General features: G+C 38.7%; 1 protein-coding gene across 1 annotated transcript in view; it reads right to left on the bottom strand.

Moving 5' to 3' along the window:
• TRPM6 (transient receptor potential cation channel subfamily M member 6) overlaps positions 1-21595 on the bottom strand; it is a 121716-nt gene that overhangs the window by 21897 nt on the left and 78224 nt on the right. The window contains exons 26-31 of the mRNA XM_065878353.1: positions 13431-14563; positions 13173-13285; positions 9077-9200; positions 5890-5981; positions 4511-4569; positions 2647-2672 (exon numbers count right to left, since the gene is read on the bottom strand). Of these exons, the coding sequence (XP_065734425.1) occupies positions 2647-2672; positions 4511-4569; positions 5890-5981; positions 9077-9200; positions 13173-13285; positions 13431-14563 (1547 nt within the window). The remainder of the gene's footprint in view (positions 1-2646; positions 2673-4510; positions 4570-5889; positions 5982-9076; positions 9201-13172; positions 13286-13430; positions 14564-21595) is intronic.

The raw sequence follows: 21595 nt of genomic DNA on the forward strand, positions 1-21595 counted from the left end.
CGGCTGCCCATCACATTGCACGACATCCCAGAAGCACAATTCTCTGAGCTCCCTACCAAGATGCAGTACCCACATAAAGACATTATTAATACCAAGTTATTAGCACACTACTTCACTGACTTAAAATGACAACAAGATGGTGAAAACACATTAAGAGGAATATAAGAGAAACAAAGAAGGAGGCAGAGAATGTAAGAGCAAGGGATTTGTTTGGTTACAGACGGACTGTGTGTCGGGAACACCTCTTGCAAGTTTAACTGGTTCTCTTCTACCTGCTCAAGTCCTAAATTACAAGTCGCAAGAGAAATCCTTTGCAACAGTTTTGCCATTTCATAAAATCAAAATTAAAGTCGAGAACTTTAGTCTCACGGTGGGAACTACTTTATACCTTGTAGAGGAAGCGGCATAAGGAGCCCAATTTCACAGATGTCTCTGGCTTCTTGTTGCTGGATAAGGAAGGGAAGAAACTCCCTCCCTTTGGGGGTGCTGGGTAAAAGGTAAGATCATCAAAAAAGACTGTGCCTTTCTAAGTTCGATTCAATAATTAAAAACAAAAAAAAAGTATTTAGCTCCCACTAAGGGTCGTGCTAGGCATGAGAGATGTGGATAAGATGTGGCTCCCCCACCTTAGTGAAAAACAAATATGAAATACATGTAAACTTTAATCACAATACAGTTTGCTAAGTAATATAATAGAGGTGTACATAGAGGCTTAGGGAATCTTCATAGACAAACAATGTGAAATAGAGTATGGGCATCTGAGTTTGACAAAACTGAGTTTCAATCCTGGCTTCACCACTTAAGGAGCTGTGAGATCTTGTTCACATTCATTCAGCATATATTTACTGACCTACTATGTGCCAGGTATTAGTCTATCCTCGACAGAAAGAGCAGTAATGAAAACAGATAAAGCCTACATTGTAGGAAAGGGAAATAGGAAATAAATAAGTAAATATATAGTATTATAGTATATTACATATATATTGAGAGAGTTAGGAATCGTGGGAGACAGGGAGATTACTCTTCTATATTATATAGGTTGGTTAGGAAAGACCTCTCTGATAGGGTGAAAGGTGAGCAAAGACACGAAGGAAGAGAGGGGGTGAGTCATAAGGATAAATGAAGAGTATTCCAGGCAGAAGTAATGGCAAGTGCAAACATCCTGAGGCAGGACCATACTTGCTGTGTTAAGGAGGAGAGAGTGGCCAGAGTTGAAGGAGGGGGAGCAGATCAACAGGGCCTTGTAGACGGTGTTTGGACTTTGCTTTTACAGAGTGAGCTGGAACACCATTTGAACAGAAGAGTGACTCAATATGACTTTGAGTTTAAAAGTGTTATTCCAGCTGCTCTCTGGAAATAGAGCAACAGTTTGGAGGCCATCCTGTAATCCAGGGAAGAGATGAAAAGTGATATGTGGGGGTAGCGAAGTGATCAGCTTCTCAATATATTTTGAAAGACTTACTGATGGGTTGGCTGTGGGGATGTGAGAAAATGGGAGTCAAGTAGGATTGCAAGACTTTGGCCTCAGCAACGGGAAGGATAAAGTTGTCATTTCCTGAGATGGCAGAGAAGGGAGGTGGAACATTTTGTTCCACATTTGAAAATGCCTTCTGGACACCACGTGGAGAGGGTAATAGGTAGGTGGTCACATTCTTCATGGAAGAAATATTGCATAAAAGGGCTCATTCATGAGCCTGGAAATTTGGACTGGGGCCAGACTCTCAAGAGCATTAAGAAAGAGTAAGGGATTTGCAGCCCATCCTATAGGTAATGGGAAGGCACTGAAGGTTTCACATAAGTGATGAAGGTGCCCAGTCTGTATCGAGGGGTCAGGAAGATGGAAAGGTACAGTTTGTGATGAAATTTGAAAGTAGCTAATGAGAGTGGCTTCACCAGGGAGGTGTCTCACCAAAGTAGGCTTGGTTCCACTTAGCCACTTGGGGCATGGAGTCCCACTGAAGACATATAGGAAAGGAGATCCACATACAATCTTATGAATGGTTCTTAAATAGCAATGTGTTAAACGATGACAGTAAGAGTTGTTGAACAGTCTAAATGAGCTCAGTGGCTATACCCTCACTCACAGAGAAAACTAGAAAATCACAGTCAAAAATAGGTAACAGGTAAGATCAGGTAAGATCTCCTGATTTATCTGGAGAAAGACATTCAACCTTCTACTTTTCTACCGAACTTGCTACTTTGTATAGTAAACAAAAATCAGGATTTCAAGAACTATAAAAGTCTGAGACAGCAGGAGAGTAAACCCCACCACTGATAAGATGAAAAAATAAAAATATAAAAACTTACTGTTGGGCTTTCCTGGTGGTGCAGTGGTTAAGAATCCACCTGCCAATGCAGAGGACATGGGTTCGAGCCCTGGTCCGGGAGGATCCCACATGCCTCAGAGCAGCTAGGTCCGTGCTCCACAACTACTGAGCCTGCTCTCTAGAGCCCGTGAGCCACAGCTCCTGAGCCCACGCGTCTAGAGCCTGTGCTCCGCAACAAGAGAAGCCACCGCAATGAGAAGCCCATGCACTGCCATGAATAGTAGCCCCTGCTCCCCGCAACTAGAGAAAGCCCGAGCGCAGCAACGAAGACCCAACGTAGCCAAAAATAAATTAAAAAAAAACAAAACAAAAAACTTACTGTTAACTCCATTTGAACTTCTCAACCTGTTTGAAAAATTAAAGTTGTTTAGATAATGCTTCAAAATTTTCAATGATCAAAGAAATGAAAAGTGTGTGAAACAGTAATAATACAATCTATAAGTATATATGTATATACATGTGTATATATTACTTCGAAGGAAGAGTATCAGTTACATTTGACCCCTACCTTTAGAGAAACAGTTTACAACCCTACAATTGTTTTCATAGAAGAATGAGCACCAGATATACATGTAATTAATTTACTGAGTAGGCCCTAAGCTAACTGAAAAGCAATTGTTGTTTTTTCTTTTTAATTAGTTATGTGATCACACAACATATATAAGATTTAACTGTGTTTGTGTTGTTCTGGATCAATTAAACTAAAGGCTTCCTGAACTATGCAAAGCAGATGCCTACAAAAGAGTCTGTGAATATCTCTGGACAAGCCAACAAATCAGTTTCATTAGCCCACATGGCCCCTAAATGTTCACAGGCTGAAATTAGCTCTCTTTAAATTGTTACATGCCCTGCTCAAGTGCACAAGTGGCCATGGGCAAGTCGGAATAAATACATTCGAAGAATATGTCTAGTATTTGAGGTCCTTGGGGAAGCAAGTACAATTACAGTTATTGTTTAATTTCATGCTGCAATAACCCACTGCATGAGCACAAACTACAGAACTTTTGGGAGAAGAAACTCATGTGCACGTTAAGGCTAGAGGCAGGCTTGCACAGAGAGACCTTGAGAGCTCCAGAGAAAAGGCCATCTCAAACAGAGCTGACTGCAAACTGACCGCCATATTCCATCTGCCTGGCATCAACGGGCCCTTTGCAGAGTACAGATGCTTTTGAATTCTGCTCCTGTAACTCTAAGAATGGTTAATTTGATGACGTAACTGGAAAAGTCCATAAAACACTACAAACAGAATAATCTTTGCTTGGTTGGTTTTCAAATTTTCTCTGAATAAATAAAAGTCTAGGAGGAACCTCAAGTCTATAAAAAGGTGAGTTCTCTATCTCCTCTCTCTAGCCCTGTCTTCCTTTCTCTCTGTCTCAGTCCTTCTCAACTTGTTACTGCTTTGACAAACACTTAGGATGTTAAGGAGAAACCAAAAGATCCATCTTATAAACTAAAAGGAAAATTTTGGAAAAAAAAACTAAAAAAATTATTTAGTCTTCATTCTAAGTCTTTTTATTTTCAGTCAAGACAAATTTATTCCTACTTTTTAATGCAAATTTCACTCTTATCTATCAGAAAATATATGATACTCATTATTTCATGTGTGTTTTTCCGACACTAAAAAGACAAATGGTTAGGGACTTCCCTGGTGGTGCAGTGGTTAAGAATCCTCCTGCCAATGCAGGGGACACAGGTTCGATCCCAGGTCTGGGAAGATCTCACAGGTCATGGAGCAACTAAGCCAGTGCGCCACAACTACTGAAGCCCGTGCGCCTAGAGCCCGTGCTCCGCAACAAGAGAAGCCACCGCAATGAGAAGTCCATGCACCACAACGAAGAGTAGCCCCTGCTCGCTGCAACTAGAGAAAGCCCGCATGCAGCAACGAAGACCCAAACCAGCCAAAAATAAAATTAAATTAAAAAAAAAGACAAATGGTTAATTTGCTACAGTAGTACATGTATCATTATATTCTTAAAAGGCACTAAGGTGAGATCTTGTTGCCAGAAACAGGAAAATTAGGAGAATAAATAATTTTCATTCTTGCTAACACAAGAAAAATACTGTCATTGGACACACACTTTTTTTTTCCTCCTTTTCTGACCCAATTAAACCTTTATTCCCAATCCAGTTAGAAAAAAATAAAAGCCAAAGATGCTTAAAGGCAGACATTTAGAAATACTCACTGAGAGTTCCTATTGACCTTGGTGCTCCTTGAATTCCACAAAGAGTTTTTGCTTAGATCCTGGGCAGAAGGGAAAGGTCATTACATGTTCACCCAACTCTCTCCCACCCCAAGCTTCCAGTAATACATTTGCAGAACACACTCCTTGGAGGGCATAGTTCTTTTTTTCCTTCCCTCTAGGCTCAATATTTCTCTTACTAAACATGCAAGACTCAAGCTAGAAAGATGCATAATGTTAGCACAATATATGAGTAACTCAGTGTGATGACTGACCTTAACAGAAAGGATTACTTTTATGGGGACATCAAAAAGAAAATGTAATACATAACGGTTTTTACAAAAATGAGAGTGAACATATAACATCAGTTAATGACATGAAAGAAGAAAAGAAGGTCAAAGTTGACAGGAAACATTGACCATTACATTATTATATCCTATCATCAGATTATTGTTTCAGTTGATGATTATTTAGAATGTTACCTTGAATATATCTCATTCTATTTCTATACTCCAAGCATTACTCTAGGCATTTTCATTGGTGTTATTTTTGTTATCCACTATCAGTCTCGTAAGGATGGCATTAACCCCATTTTAGAGATACAGGTAATGAAACTCACAGGTTAATTGATGTATACAGCTTTGAAACCTAGGAAGTGACAGAGCCAGGATTTGACAGGGCAGACAGGTCCCTGCCTCCAATTACCTTCAAGTACTCTTATATTTTACTTTCACAGATTGCATTCCTACAAGAACATCTGAGGTTGTTAGTATACATTCATATAGTTCCCAAGGTCATAGAGGTAATATTCAAACCAAGACCAAGATTAGATTTGGGGGGCTAGTCTAACTAGATCACGCTTCCTTCATGGTGGATGGCAATAAAACAGGCCCATATTTGCAAATGGTTAAGAAAAACAGACTGCAAAATCAGTGGTAGAGAAACACTGAAAGTCCTTTCCTGCAATGTCCAAATCCCCTCCAACACATCTGCAAAGATGTTTGCTTTGTCTGTTTAATTAACCACACTAAGTGAGGCACTTAGTACTTCGAGAAATAAACCATTCCATCCTTGGAAAGCTCCAACTGCTAAAAATTCCTTCTCAAATCAGGCTGAAATCTGTCTCCCAGTAGAGTCTATATGTTGATGTTAGCTCTACCTCTTAAAAGTGTATTGAAAATATCTTACTTTCTTCCACATGGCAACTTTTATATATGCGAAAACAGTTTCAAAAATTCTTAAACTCTATTTCATGATAAAAATACCCAGGATAAATTACTGGGTGGATAAACTGCATAAAGGCAAACGACAAGGAAAGAATAAAGTGGGGGGACAAAGGGTGAGAAACTGAGCTTTTAAAATATCAAATAAAATGTTTTTACCTCTTGAGACTGCCTTACATGATCACTGACGTGTACAGAATGCCGTTCAGTTTCTCTACTTTTCATTTTCTGATATATGTAAGATTCTAGACCTTGTTAAAAGGAAGGCAAAAAATAGAGAATATGTGAAAACATGTTACACTTGAATCACAGTTCCAAATAAAAGATCTGAACACCGTGCATTCATCTAAATTGGAATATAGGGTTTTCTTTCTCTTTTTAGCAAGTTTTACCAAGATTCCTTTGTCCTTTTTGAGCTTTACTCAAGTGGCTGAAAGCTATACACCCTATTTCTATTCTTCAATAGTTACCTTTACATTTATAACAATTTATACTTCTCTATCAAAGAATTAAGTTATCCATAACCTGCCCTCCTATTAAACACCTTTAGTAATTTTTGCACACTTACCTTCCCTTGCACCCTATCATCCATGCTTTATTTAAAAATACATGAAATTTGAGGTCCAAATTGTTAGGAATTCTTCCTTAACAACTGCGTCAGGCATTACAATAGGCTACTTAAAAAAGAAAACAAAACAAAAAGAAAGATAGAAAAGAATGCCAGCCAATAGTTTTTAATTTTTATCCTTTTCTTAAAAAAATCTTGACAAGGATCATTACTGTTATTTTTTATATCTGGTACTTACAGAGTCACTGGCACATAGCAGGTGCCCAATAATAATTTAATAAATATTTGGTTGGATTAATTCTGAGAATAATACTTATTAAGAGTCTCTGGCTAAGGACATGGAAGCAACCTAAATGTCCATCAGCAGATGAATGGATAAAGAAGATGTGGCACACATATACAATGGAATATTACTCCACCATAAAAAGGAACGAAACTGACCCTGACGCATATATATGTAATCTAAAAAACCGGTACTGATGAACCTAGTGGCAGGGCAGGAATAAAGATGCAGATGTAGAGAACAGACTTGAGGACACAGCAGGGGAAGGGGAAGCTGGGATGAAGTGAGAGAGTAGCATTGACATATGTACACTACCAAATGTAAAATGGATGGCTAGTGGGAAGCTGCTGAATAGCACAGGCAGATCAACTGGATACTTTGTGACTACCTAGAGGAGTAGGATAGGGAGGGTGAGAGAGAGGCTCAAGAGGGAGGGGAGGGCTTCGCTGGTGGCGCAGTGGTTGGGAGTCCGCCTGCCGATGCAGGGGACACGGGTTCGTGCCCCGGTCTGGGAAGATCCCACATGCCGCGGAGCAGCTGGGCCCGTGAGCCATGGCTGCTGAGCCTGTGCGTCCGGAGCCTGTGCTCCACAACGGGAGAGGCCACGACAGTGAGAGGCCCACGTACCGTAAAAAAAAGAGGGAGGGGACATTGGGATATAGGTATATAGCTGATTCACTTTGTTGTACAGCAGAAACTAACACAACATTGTAAAGCAATTATACGCCAATAAAAATGTGGAAAATAAAAAGAGTTTCTGTCTAAATGTAGGAAATAACCAATTATTTTTTTTCCTACTGTTTTATGCTGAAAAAAAAGTATACAGGAAATGCAAAAAACCTACTGGAAAAGAAAAATCAAAAAATTTCATGTATATTTTTCATAACATCATAAAATTATGATAAATATGATTTCAATGATAGCACAGTATTAAAATTAAACAAACTATGCTTTCCTTTTTTTAAAAAATTCTTTCCTTTTCATAGTTGATTTCCTCAGAACTTTACTTTTTGTCTTTAGAAAGATCTACCTGACAGGGCACCTCCCCACCCTCAAAATTTTATTTTTTTAAATTCTTTTTTAATTAATTCTTAACTCAGACAAGTTTTTAAAAACTAAAATTCTCAACCCAGAATGTGGTTCAAGCCAGGCACCTGGAGTCAGCCTAACTCCCTAAACCTTCTCTTCCTTTCTCATCATCAGATTTAAATGAGATTCTTTGCCAGAACCCTCCTGCCACACCCATCTTTCTCAGTTTGAAATTTTTTGGAAAGAACTTAAATAATTTGGGGGATGGGAGGGTGAGAGAGATGAGTGAAGATGGTCAAAAGGTACAAAGTCCAGCTATAAAATAAATAAATACCTGGGGAGGTAATGTACAGCATGGTGACTGTAGTTAACAATACTGTATTGTATATTTGAAAGTTGCTAAGACAATAGATCTTAAAAGTTCTCATCACAAGAAAAAATAATTGTAAGTATGCGATGGACGTTAACTTATTGGGGTAATCATTTTCAACACATACATATATCAAACCATTACATTGTACACCTAAAAATCATACAATATTATATCAACCATATCTTTTATATATTTTTAAAAAACATAACTAATTTATGTAAAAATGATGCCAAGAGCAACTGTCCCTCCTTCAGTTGTGACAACCAAAAATGTCTTACAACGTCTTCAGACATTGTTGATTGTGGAGGCGGAATCACCCCTTGGTTGAAAACCAGTGACCATAGAGCAAACAAAGTTTTAAAGAAGCATAGTAACATAGATTTCAATACAATATCTATTTGTACCTTAAGTTTAGTATTTCAAATAATTTAAAATATTTATGACTCCTTAATCACATAGTCCCCTCTGTTTAAAAATGAGTAAAGCTCTCTTATTATCAAATGCAAGAAGTTCAATGTTCAGTTCATTGCTCTCAATTCATAATCTGCCCTCATATATCCAGGCTTATTTCACATTCTATGCCGAGCTCACAGTCTTCGTTCCTAGCTCATTGATCTGTCTTCTATCCTCTACAAACATCATTACGATTAAGCTTAAGGGATATTTGCCAATGGAACAAACACTATATGTAAGCAGTAGTAAATAACCAACTACAACTCAATCCACTGAATTCTGTGTAAAGGCTCATATCAATGTCACTTGAACTTTAAAGAATTTGTAAAATTAGACAACCCCACCCATAAATCAAACTAAATGAATACTCTCTGATCCAGATTCAACAGCTCTGAATATGAGACTATCTAGATTTTAATTTTTCTTTTCTAAATTCTGAAAACTATTCCATTAAACGAATGGAAATTGCATCCCCTTCATAAAAACTAAAAGCAGAAAAGAGCTATTTTCCTAAGAGAGTGTGGTCATTCTCTCATCTCCCACTTGAAAGAACAGCAGGGACTGCCACTGGTCTAAAGATCATACCCTGAGAAAACACTACCAGAATTTTTGGGATTCAAGAGTGTAGACTGTTACATACTTATCTGACTAAATTTGGACACTGGAGTCCAGTTCTTGCTGCAATTCTGTTCTTCTGAGATCTTATTTTCTCCTGGCTCTGGGTTTAGTTGGTCACTTTGAGAGCAGGTGTTGACTGTTATGACCTGGAGAGAAAAACACTCGTTGGAACACAGTGACATTAATCTGAATACGTTTTGAATCACATTAATAGAGGTACTATGTTAAAGAGGAGTGGTTGTTAACATTGGCTGCACATTAAAATCACCTTGAAGCTTTGAACTTCCATCACTCATGCTGGCAGGACCCAAGCATCCATGTGACTTTTCTATCTGCAATCATGATTGAGAACCAGGGTGGGGAGCAGTTCTTAAACTTGAGTGTACATCAGAATCACCCAGGACTGTGTTAAACCACAGATCACTGGGTCCCATCCTCAGGATCTGTGATTCAGTAGGTCTTCGGGGGGAGGGAGAATTTGTATGTCTAGTATGTTTCCAGGGGGTGCTAAAGCTGATGGGAGACCACAGTTTGAGAACTACTGGTAGAGAGCAAAACAACAAAAACGTAAGGGTTGGATCCAAAAGAACTTGTTAGAATTCTAGCTCTGTCACTTAGAAGCTATATGAACTGGGAAAATCATGTAATGTCTATGAGCTCCATTCCCTTCATCCTTAAAATAATAGATAGCCAATAATAATGGCTGCCTTATGTTCTTCCCAGGGACAGATAAGAAATGAGATAAATTGACAAACTACAGGACAACAAACAAATGCAAGTTATAGTACTTGAGCTCAGTTATAATTTCTAGTTTAACTCTGGCCATTTTAACTATTTCCAAAATGACTCTATTTAAATTCATATTTTATGGGGTCCCAGCAATTCGTGGCATTTTCCCTGAAAGAAGAGTCTTTATCAAAGCTAAGTCTCTCCTCCAAAAGGTGATGTTACATAATTGATTCAATATTTATCTTTTTGCTTCTGCTTCTCATTCTAAAAAGAGTTGAGGTGCTTTGAAAAATGCACACATGTTATTATATGGAAAAATACATGTAGAACAGAAAAATGAAGCAGGGCATTAAGATCATGAAAAGTGAAGTCCTGCAGAATTGTCAACTCAGATCTAAGGCTTCCTAACAATAAACAAAAAGATTTACTGAATGCAAATGAAAACATAACATATCAGAATCTGTAGGATATAGCTAGAACAATGATTAGAAGGAATTTTATAGCACTAAATGCCTATACTAGAAAAGAAGAAAGTCTCAAATCAACGACCAAGGCTTCTACCTTAACAAACTAGCAAAGAAAACAAAAACAAAAAAGGAGCTAATTAAATCCAAAGTAAACAGAACAAAGGAAATAATAAGGATCAGAAATCAATGAAATAGAATTCAAAGAAAAATCGATGAACCAAGAGCTGGTTCTGTGAAAAGATCAATCTTTTCACAGACTAATCTGTAGCCAGACTAATCATAAAACAAAAAGAGAAAACACAAATATAAAATATTAGGAAAGAGAGAAGTGAGGTCACTACAGATCTCTCAGACAATAAAAGGACAATAAGATAATATTATAAAAAACTTTATGCCAATAAATTTAAAACCTTAAATGGACAGGTTCCTCAAAAGACACAAAGCACACTCAAGAAGAATCACATAACCTGAATAGCCCTATATCTATTACAGAAATTGAATCTGTAGTTAAAACTTTCCCACAAAGAAGGTTTCACTGTTGATTCTACCAAATAAGTAAGATTTAAATAATATCTATACAAACTCACCCAGAAAAATGAAGAAGAAGAAACACTTCCCAACTCAGTCAATAAGCCCAGCATCACCCTGATACCAAAACCAGACAAAGATATTACAAGAAGAGAGATCTAAAGATAAATATTTCTCAAGAAAAAAGATGCAATAAAATTGTATCAAGATGTTAGCAAAATGAATACAGCATCTAAAAAAGATAATACATCATGACCAGTTGTGGTTCATCCCAGCAAGGCTGATTTAATATTCTAAACATTACTTCTAACATTATAAAATTAATTAATATAATTCATCATATTAACATAATAAAAATGAAAAAGCATCTGACCATATAGGTTGACACAGAAAAAGCATTTGACAAATATCATATCTATTAATTATAAAAATTCTCAGAAAAGTAAGAAGGCAAATTCTTCAACCTGATAAAGGACATCCACATAAAAATCCTACAGCTAACATCATACTTACTGCTAAAAGACTAAATACTTTCCGCTTAAAGAGAAGAAACAAGGAAAGGCTACCTGCTTTCACCACTTCTATTCAGTATTGTACTAGAGGTACTAGCCAATGTAACTGGGCAAGAAAAAGGAATAAAATACATCCTGATTTGAAAGGAAAAAGTAATAGTATTTTCATTTGTAGATAACATGATCATTTACATAGAACATTCTAAAGAAGTAACAAAAAAAAACCCTACTCAAACAAATAAGTAAGTTTAGCAAGGTTATAGGATACAAAATCAAATTTTTTTTTTTTTTCTCAGTATGTGGGCCTCTCACTGTTGTGGCCTCTCGCGTTGCAGAGCACAGGCTCTGGACACACAGGCTCAACATCCATGGCTCACAGGCCCAGCTGCTCTGCGGCATGTGGGATCTTCCCGGACCGGGTCACGAACCCATGTACCCTGCTTCGGCAGGCAGACCCTCAACCACTGTGCCACCAGGGAAGCCCCAAAATCAATATTTTAAAAATTATATTTCTATATACCACCAACAAATAATCAGAACTTAACCTAAATATAGACCTAAATATAAAATTCCTAGGAGAAAACGTAAGAGAAACTCTTAGTGATCCTGGGTTTGGCAAAATTTCTTAAATATGATATGAAAAGCATAGACATGAAAGAAAAAAATCAAATATTGGACTTCATCAAAATAAAAGTGTCCTATGTTTTCAAGGACATCTATGAAAAATAAAAGGCAAGCCACCAACTGAGAGGAAATATTTGCAAAACATATATCCCAAAAAGGGCTTATATCTAGAATAAGAAATAAAAATTAAAAAAAAAAAACTCTTGCAACCTAACAAGACAAACAACCCAATTTTATTTATTTATTTTTGCCTGTGTTGGGTCTTTGTTGCGTGCACGGGCTTTCTCTGTTGCGAGCGGGGACTACTCTTCGTTGCAGTGCACAGGCTTCTCACTGTGGTGGTTTCTTGTTGCAGAGCACAGGCTCTAGGCACGTGGGCTTCAGTAGTTGCAGCACATGGACTCAGTAGTTGCAGCATGTGGGCGCTAGAGCGCATGGCCTTCAGTAGTTGCAGCACATGGGTTCTAGGGCTCGCAGGCTTCAGTAGTTGTGGTGCGCAGGCTCAGTAGTTGTGTCTCGTGGGCTCTAGAGCACAAGCTCAGTAGTTGTAGTGAACGGGCTTAGCTGCTCCGCAGCGTGCAGGATCTTCCCAGACCAGGGATCGCACCCGTGTCCCCTGCACTGCCAGGCAGATTCTTAACCACTGCACCACCAGGGAAGTCCCACAACCCAATTTTTTAAATGAACAAAAGATCTGAATGGATATGTCACCAAAAAAGATATACAGATGGAATATAAGCACATGAAAAGATACCTAGCAGCACCAGTCACTACGGAAATGCAAACAAAACAACTGTGAGATACCACTACACACCCACTAATATGCTAAAATTAAAAAGACTAAGCATACTAAGGATTGGTGAGGATGTAGACCACTGGAACTCTCAAACTACTACTCATAAGCTGGTGGGGATGTATGTTTCTTCTAAAATTAAACAGATACTTACTATAAGACTCTAGCATTCCACTCCTAAATATTTACCAAAGAGAAATTAAAACGTATGTCCACACAAAGACTTGTACACAAATGTTCATAACCGCTTTGTTTGGAATAGCCAAAAACTAAAAATAACACAAATGTCTTTCAACATACGAGTTGACGAATGAATTGTGGCAAATCCACTTTGCTGACTCTTAAATTTGCATCTTCATTCCTTCCAGGACAATGCTATTTTGTGTACGTGGCACTTTAAAATAGAGAAAAACCAAGCTAAGTTAGGATACTACCTCAATTGCCAAAAACACAAAAGACACTTACTGGCACCTGTAGTCCTTGTGTTTTCTTCTTTTTCTTTGACAATTTCCTATCCTTGGTTAGCATTTTTGCTTTGATCCATTTTGACTGTCCTATCTCTGAGGATTTTGAAAGATCTGTAAGGGAAATGATTTACCTGAGAAAGTGTAAGATGGTAGGCGGAACCATTTTGTTTCACAGAAAGGACTGACAGAATGGGGAGAATGAGAATGGTAGCAATGCAAGAATTTAATACTGGTTATAAATATGTTTACTTCTTACTTTTAATCTTACAGATCTTCAATTTCTCCTCTTTGTGCAATCTCAAACTCTGACTCCTAATGAAGGGCCTGTCTCTACGAAGGGGACTGATCCGAAGGGATGTGTTTTGCTGAAGCCATGGTCCCACCTCTGAGCAATCCCTCTGGGCCACTCTTGTTGAGTTATCAGATAGGGATCTGTCCCGGATCTGCCTCTGACATTGTTCACTCTGTTTGGAGTCACAGTTACAAGTGGAGGCCAAGCAGGTTTGCCATTGTTTCTCGGTGCTAAACACACCAGTTTCGTCACCTTCTGAAAATGCCCAGTTCACATATCCACCTCCAGTTTGCATGCTTTTGACTTGGGAAGGGAGGGAGGTCACTTTAATGGGTGCAGGTGTACAAATCAATGTGGGTAGCACTTGCTCCTCCTTGCCTTGTCTGGCTGGTAACTGAGCAAGTGACTCATACTGCTCCTTGGTTTCCACCACTGAGCCCTGGGCTGAGACAACCGGGGTCTGCCACGTCAGATGAACAGGGACCGCACTCTGGGTGACATGTTCAGTTGCCAGCACATCTGTACCTGCTTCCAAAGATGGTCTGGACAGAGGCAAGTTGGTTTCTGCAGAATAAGGAACTTGCTCTAGATGAGAAGGGACCAGGAGAAACTGGCCATACTTTGGGTGTGCTTGCCTGTTCAGGGACACCCCAGAAGCAACTATACTATTTTCTGTTTCTTGCTCTTCCTGGTCATCTCTTACATTTGAAAACTTTCTGTCTGTAATCTCAAGAAAGGGCCCTGTCTGCACTCGTGGGGGATGCCAGCCTCTGGCCAGGCTCCGCAGCAAAGAAGGGGGCATGCTATAACACTGGTATTTCTTCTTTCCAGAGATCTCCAGGCTGCCTAGAACCTCTGCACAGATGACATTGCTCCAGCTGTGGGGAAGTTTTCTGCAAGTAGAATGCTTTCTGTTGGCCAGGAGGGCCTCATCCTCTTGTAAGGTGTCAACAGCAGAAAGGACTTTTAAGGTATCCACTGTAAGGGCAGAGAGGTCCTGCAGGTGTCCCACCTGGCTGTCCAAAGACAATAAGGAGTCCCTTATGAAAGACACCTTTTCATTCATTTCTTTCAGTTGGAAGCACATTTCTGTAACCCTAAGGGAAAAAGGGAGGGAGAAAACCAATAAGCACAGTAAGCCAATAAACACAGGAAGTGGGAACTTGCCTTACTCTCTTCCTGTCCTGCTTCCATCCTTAGGTGGCTCCTCAGCCTAAGCCACTTCCCAAAGTTAGGTCTGTCTCCTGCCTTCTTCTCTATCCAACACATACTCTCATCCCAGGTGACCTCACCCACTCCTGTAATTCCCACTATCACCTTAATAAGGAAAATTACAAATTGTATTTCTACCCCTTATTTCTCTCCAATATTTCAGAGCCACATTTCCAGCTTCCTGCTAGTTATCCCTTCAATCATCTCATCAATCAGCCCATTTGTATTCATTAATATATTCATTAATTTACAAGACAAACATTTTAATATCTCTTATTGTCCAGCACTGTGCTATTTTGGTAGAGAAAGGAAATCCTGAGGAAGAAACTAGAATGATAGGAACAGAATCAATAATCAAATACATAATTAGAAAAAAAATTACAGATCTTTTAGAATAATATTCCAAGTCTACAGTACAACCAGGCATCCCAACTTTCAAACAAAACCCATTTTAAGAGACCTACATTCAGAGAAAGCCCGAGGCAAGTTTTTAAATGACTTTGAATACTTCAACCCAAAATTATGATGTCTAGCCATTGATTCATGTAAAAGCAACACAAGGCACCTTCAGCTATGCAAGTACAAAAGTAAATTGCAAGTAGAGTCAAATTAAATGTAACAATTGATTTCATTTAGAGAATTAGAAAGAACAAAGAAAATGTATCTGTATATATCTCTGTAAATACCTCTGTACAGGGATAGGTTTTGTTTTGTGTCCTCCCCACCGCCCCAAAAGGTATGTTGAAATCCTAACCCCCAGTACTCCTAGAATGTGACTTTATTTGAAAGTAGGGTCTTTACAGAGGTAATCAAGTTAAAATAAGATCATTAAGGTGTGCCATAAGCCTATACAACTCATATCCTTATAAAAAAGGGAAATTTGGACATAGAGGGAAGACAGTGTGACGATACACAGGGAGAAGACCACCTTATGACTGGAGTGATGCATCTACAAGCCAAGGAACACCAAGGAGTGTCAGCAAACACCAGAAGCTAGAAGAGGCGAGGAAAGATTTCTTCCCTAGAGCCATCAGAGAAAACATGGACCTGCCAACGTCGTAATTTCGGACTTCTAGCCTCCAGAACTGTGAGATAACAAATTTCTGTTGTTGTAAGACACCCAGTTTTCTGTTGTTGTAAGACACCCAGTAAACACCCAGTTTACTTTATTATGGCAGCCCTAGGAAATTAATAGTTATCTAAGCTTAACAATCAATAAAATAAATTACAAAATACATATTTTGTGGTTACATAAAATGAAACTCATACACATGAAAATAAAACACAAAATTTGAAAACAAAAAATAAACAGGAAATTATTCTAACAAATACAGTGAGGTGTTTGTATCCCCTAAGTAGTCAAAAGTTTTTACAAATTGTTGAGGAAAACAAATATAAAGACCCCAAAGGACATGAATAGATAATTCACAAAAGATAATGAAACGTGGTAAAATATCCAATCTCATTAGGTAAGCAGAGAAATTATCAATAAAAATAAGACAACAGTGAGTTCGTCTACACTGTGACATTTTTTTAACCTAGCAAATTTTTAAAAAGAGATTTAGTGACTCAAGGTTGGCAGGGATGCAACGTTGGAACGTTCAAATAGCCAAGACAAATAAAGAGGCAGGAATTTTACTATGCTAAGGCAGACAGGTGAGATAGAATATTATGCAGCCAGTAAAAATCATACTTACATTGTTAATAGTCATTTTCTTTGTCTATTTCTGACAGCAGGGGTGGGGATGTGGATGTCTGTTGTGTTCTGCATTATATACTTTTAAATTTGTGATAAAAACTTTGTAAGTCAAGAAACAGTAAAAATTAAAATATGTTTACAAGGAATATTTAATTACTTGGAGAAATGTGTTTGATGTGTAAGGTGGGTAGGGGGACAAAATGCAAACCTGTATAATTTTAACTAAAAAATATATGGAAGACTAAATGGAAAAAGACCAAATTTTTCACAGTGGACCCTAGCTTGTGACATTTTTTTCTTTCTTTTCTCCCTGTTTCATTCTTTTATTTGGAGGAAGGAGTAGACTTTCCAATTTCCCCATAATGAAAATCTTTGATAAACAGGAATAAAGTGAAAAATTGCAAGGGAGGAAACCAACAGTTTCATGGCTGACATGACCGTATGCAGAAATAACAAATTGCCCCCAGTCTTATTTGAGGGCTGGGAAAAGCAGTAATTATACCATGAAGAGCTTAGCACTCAGCTGTAGCAAGCACTTCCCAAAATAGTGTTAGACATCCCCTCTCTAGAATAGATCTCAAGTCACATGGATTGAGAAATCTTCCACTTCTTCCTGGAAGCTTTGTAGATAGGAGTTAAAGAATAAAGAAGATGGTATAATTTTGATTATCACCTATGTGGGTGGAACCCTCTCTTTCTTGCTTCAACTTCTATAACTCAGCAGAGCCTTAGTAAAGGCTTCTTGATCTTCTGGAACCTATAAAACTAGAATTGGCAAGGATGATGAAGAAAAGAGAACAAAATATATGCATATTCCCTTCCAAACATGCTTAATTAGAGCCTCTCCATCTAGTGCAGTGTTTCAACTAATTCAAAAACTGTACAGTCCAAACAGCAGTCATGGAAACTCATTAAGTTCCATTAGCAGCAGTCACATGGAAGGGATACAATAGACACCAGCAACTATTCACAGCACAGGTAACATTGCTACAATAGAGACTTAGACAAATAACCGGGTCACTCTCAAATCAGGTCCTCTTGGTTTCAAAGGCACTTCTTTTCTAAAGCTCAATGCCCTGTGAAATATATTTTAATTATATTCCTCAGCCACCATCTACATTAATTTAATCTAGTCTTTTAGTCATTCTGACATGTAAAAGAAATTCTCGTAATTTTAGTTTCCTTTGTGCAAAGTTTGAGGGTGGTGGGAAAACCAGTATGGTTATTATTTCATTGTGGGTCTCTGGACCAGATATTGTAAAATGAAATTATAACAAGTATAATCATAATCATCATGATAATCATAACATTCACTGAGCACTCATTATGTGCCAGGCATTTTACATCATTTTATTTAATCCACATGACCACCCTACTATCCCTTCATGAAAAGATGTCACATGGCCAGTCACATGGTCAATGACAGGGTGAGGCTTCAAAGCCAGAGAGTGTGACTCCATATTCAATGGCATTAACCACTGCACTCCAGCACCTCTCAGCAACTCAGCAGGGATCCAGGCAAAGTTCTATTGGGGTCCTAGAGTCCCGTGAAGGGGTAAATGAATTGCACCCACATTTTCCATGCTGGGAGTTGTTCACAAAGGTTTCTCAGTAAGGTTTCATGGCGAAATGATTATAGGAAGAGCTCAAACTATAACTCTACTGAGTCACAATGCCCATTATGATAAAGTGTTTAAACTTTTTTTAAATGTAGTATTTCCCAAATATGACGTACCCAAACATGCTTAATATGGAAAAATACCTAGTTAACATCTTACTCCATAGAACATAGAGAGGAAAAACACTGGCTTACGTTACTAGGGACAAAAAGTAGCTGGCATTCCAAATAGAGGAAGTAAGATATGAAACAGCCTTAATATGTTCTCCTTCCACTTTTACAATTCACTTAACTCTGTAAAGATATAGGTAATCTCTTCTTCAGAGGTAGGCAAACATGCAAATATCTTCCTAACTTCCTTTCGCTCCCTCTTCAAACTACTGCTGAGTTACCACTGGAAAATATTCTTCCCTCTCTCCCATACTTCATTTACAAGCTCCCCAGAATGACCTCAACAAGGACAACCATGTAAAAAGAGGGCTGGTGAGATAGCTCTATCAAGAAGGAAAATTGATCGACTGTGTTTTGAAGTTAAATTAGGGCTTCATAATCAAATACCAGAGACCTTGAAAGCATCTAGAATATTTTTCAGAAGCTACATAACCATCTACCATCTAATCCTTCTCTACTCAAATCCCAAGAAAACAATTCAAGATAAATGTGATAGCATATGATGATTACTGGTGTTCAGTTTACTATTAGTATTATTATTACTCATTATTATTATTGAATTACTTTTTTTAATGTCTGGTTCTCCAGTTTTCATTCTGTATTCACTTGACTCGTGATACTACCTTCTCCTGGTTTTCATTATACTCTTCTGATCAATTCTTTTTAGTCTTCTCCATTAGTTCCTCTTCCTCGGTCCATTACACAGGTGTTGACACCTCTCAGGGTGAGACCCTCAACCCACTGAGTCTCCTCACTCCACTTGCTTCCTGAGCATGAGCGCTTCCTCTGTCATAATTTTATTTTCCTAAAATAGGCAGATGACTCCCAAATTTCCTTGTCCAGTTCAAATTTTGCCCTAGGGCTTCAGATTCATGTATGTAAAGCCTTCCAGGCATCTCTGGATAAAAGCACCACCAGAATCTCAGGCTCAACAAAATCTAAACCTCATTGCTTTCCCCACCCTCCCTGCCATGCATTTTGTACTCTTTATCTTTTAGTGCCACCTTTCACCTAATTACCCTGCTACAGATATGAGTCATCCTGGACTTCATCCTCTCCCTTACTGCCACAGCCAATCCTTAACTCACCTCTTGAATTGTCTTTTCTAAATATGCCTTTATCCTCTTTGCTATGGCCTAAATGTTTGTGTCCCCACCTAAAATTCACGTTGAAATCCTAACCCTCAACAGTGATGGTATTAGTAGGTGGGGCCTTTGGGAGGTGATTAGGTCATAACAGTGGAACCCTCACGAATGGGATCAGTGGCTCTACTTTTCATAAAAGAGACCCCAACAGAGCTCCTTAGCCCCTTCCACCATGTAAGGACACAATGAGAAGTTTGTATCCCAAAGAGGGCCTTCACCTGACCATCCTTGCACCCTAATCTCAGTCTTCCAGCCTCCAGAACTGTAAGCAGTAACTTTCTGCTGCTTATAAGGCACTCAGTCTACGGTATTTTGTTACAGCAGACCAAATGGACTTCTTTCAATGCCACCACCAATTTGGCTAGTCCTTGGGCATCATCTGTCTGCTGTATCAATCTCTCGAGCGGTCTCCCTAGTTCCAATTCTGACTCCTCAAATCCATATGCTAACAACCTAGAAGGTAAATCTGTTTGACCACCTAAAATTTTTCCTTAGTTTATAGTGTAAAGTGAAGGGCTCTCCATGACCTTGTTCCAGTACATAATACTGGGGGCGGAGGTGCCTATCTTGACCCATCTTATCTATTTACATCCCTTTCCTTAAGGTTTGGAAGGGAATATGTATTTTAGAAGAAATTATACTCACAAAATTGGAGCCTAATTTTACATAATAATAGATAACTTTCACGACTCCCTTACTATCCATTAGCACACTGCCACACAGTTCATCTATATTATCCCATGGAATCCTCACAACGACTCTAAAAGGTAGGTCTATTTTTGTGTCCATTTTACAGAGAAGAAAACAAGGCCCAGAGTAAACTTGCCCAAGTACACTTAGCTAGAAGCAGGGACTTCATGCAGGCTCCGTAAACTCCTATCTGGGTACATATACAAAGCAGAACCAAGCTGGCCGGCAGGACTCAATGAGCATAGCTACAAAAGGAGGCAGAACGTGTGGAAAGGGGGAAAGGGAAAGAAGGAAGCTCACAGAGTTTTGGCCCTCCTAAAGATATTATTTAAGTAAAATAGAATGTGTGGGTTCACAAATTGTTATTTGATACTCAATTTTTTCCTCAATATTTAAAATTTGATCTGAAATTCAATCAGCTACCTATAAATATATTTACATAAATATGTATTATTTTAAAGTTCAGAATAAGTCATATGACCAAGGTGACCATTTAGAAAGTTCTTAAGGTGATTCAATTTCAAATAAAGCCATATTTAAGGATTCACTATCTATCTATTTGGACATCTGAAAATATATATGCATAATTAGGTATAACATTTTATAGTCAGGTCCGTGTGTATTCAAAAGTAGAGAACACATTTAACTTCTGCCAATTTGCTTCCAATTAAGAAAGCAATGCTGTTCGGACTTAGTTAATAAATACTGTGTTGTACATTTGAACGTTGCTAAGAGAGTAGACCCTTGAACACTTCATCACAAGAAAAAAAATTGTATGGTGATGGTCGTTAACGAGAATCACTGTGGTGATCATTTCCACAATATACAAATATCGAATCATTATGTTGTATACTTGAAAACTAATGTTGTATACTTGAAACTAATATAATATGTCAATTATTTCTAAATTTTTAAAATGCCCACGATCACACGCAGTCCATATTTTGATCCAGTGCTGTGTACCTGCGATTAGTGGCACATGTACAGCAGCTTTGACCTACGAGCTTCTACATTTGTCCACTTTCTCCAACACGCCTCCTCTTTCCTCAAGCCTCTGAACGGCCCCCCCAAATCACACACACCCACAGACACCCTCAGCTGATGACTGCCGCGAGAACTGCATTCCCGCAGCCTGGCTGCATCCTCTGGAGCACTCTCCATATTCTCTCCTGGCCCCCAACCGTTAACTGCCCTTCCTGAGGATTTCACTCAGCAAATCACCTCCTCCCTCCGGCTCCTGCAGCTTCTCCCTTGCTGGTAGATCTTTTCCAGTAACAAATATATTACTTTTATTATCTCCACATGAAACAAAAGAACCGCACCATGTCCCCATACCCCTCTTTACCTCCCTCCAGAGAAACACTTCTTAGAAAATCTGCCTCTAATCACTGTCTCTACTTCTATTCACCCTCCACACGCTTCAGTGAATTTGCCCTCAACTCCACTGCACAAGTGCTAGTCAGGCACCCTGAGACTATGACTCCATGATTCCCAGTGCAACCAGCACCCTGCTGCTCCTGGACTCACCTGCATCCACGTTTGCTGCTCCATTCCACCTCCCTCAAGTCTCTCCTCCTCAGCTGCCTCAGAGCAA

This window comes from Phocoena phocoena, chromosome 6 (assembly GCF_963924675.1).
Source record: "Phocoena phocoena chromosome 6, mPhoPho1.1, whole genome shotgun sequence".
NCBI classification, from domain to species: domain Eukaryota; kingdom Metazoa; phylum Chordata; class Mammalia; order Artiodactyla; family Phocoenidae; genus Phocoena; species Phocoena phocoena.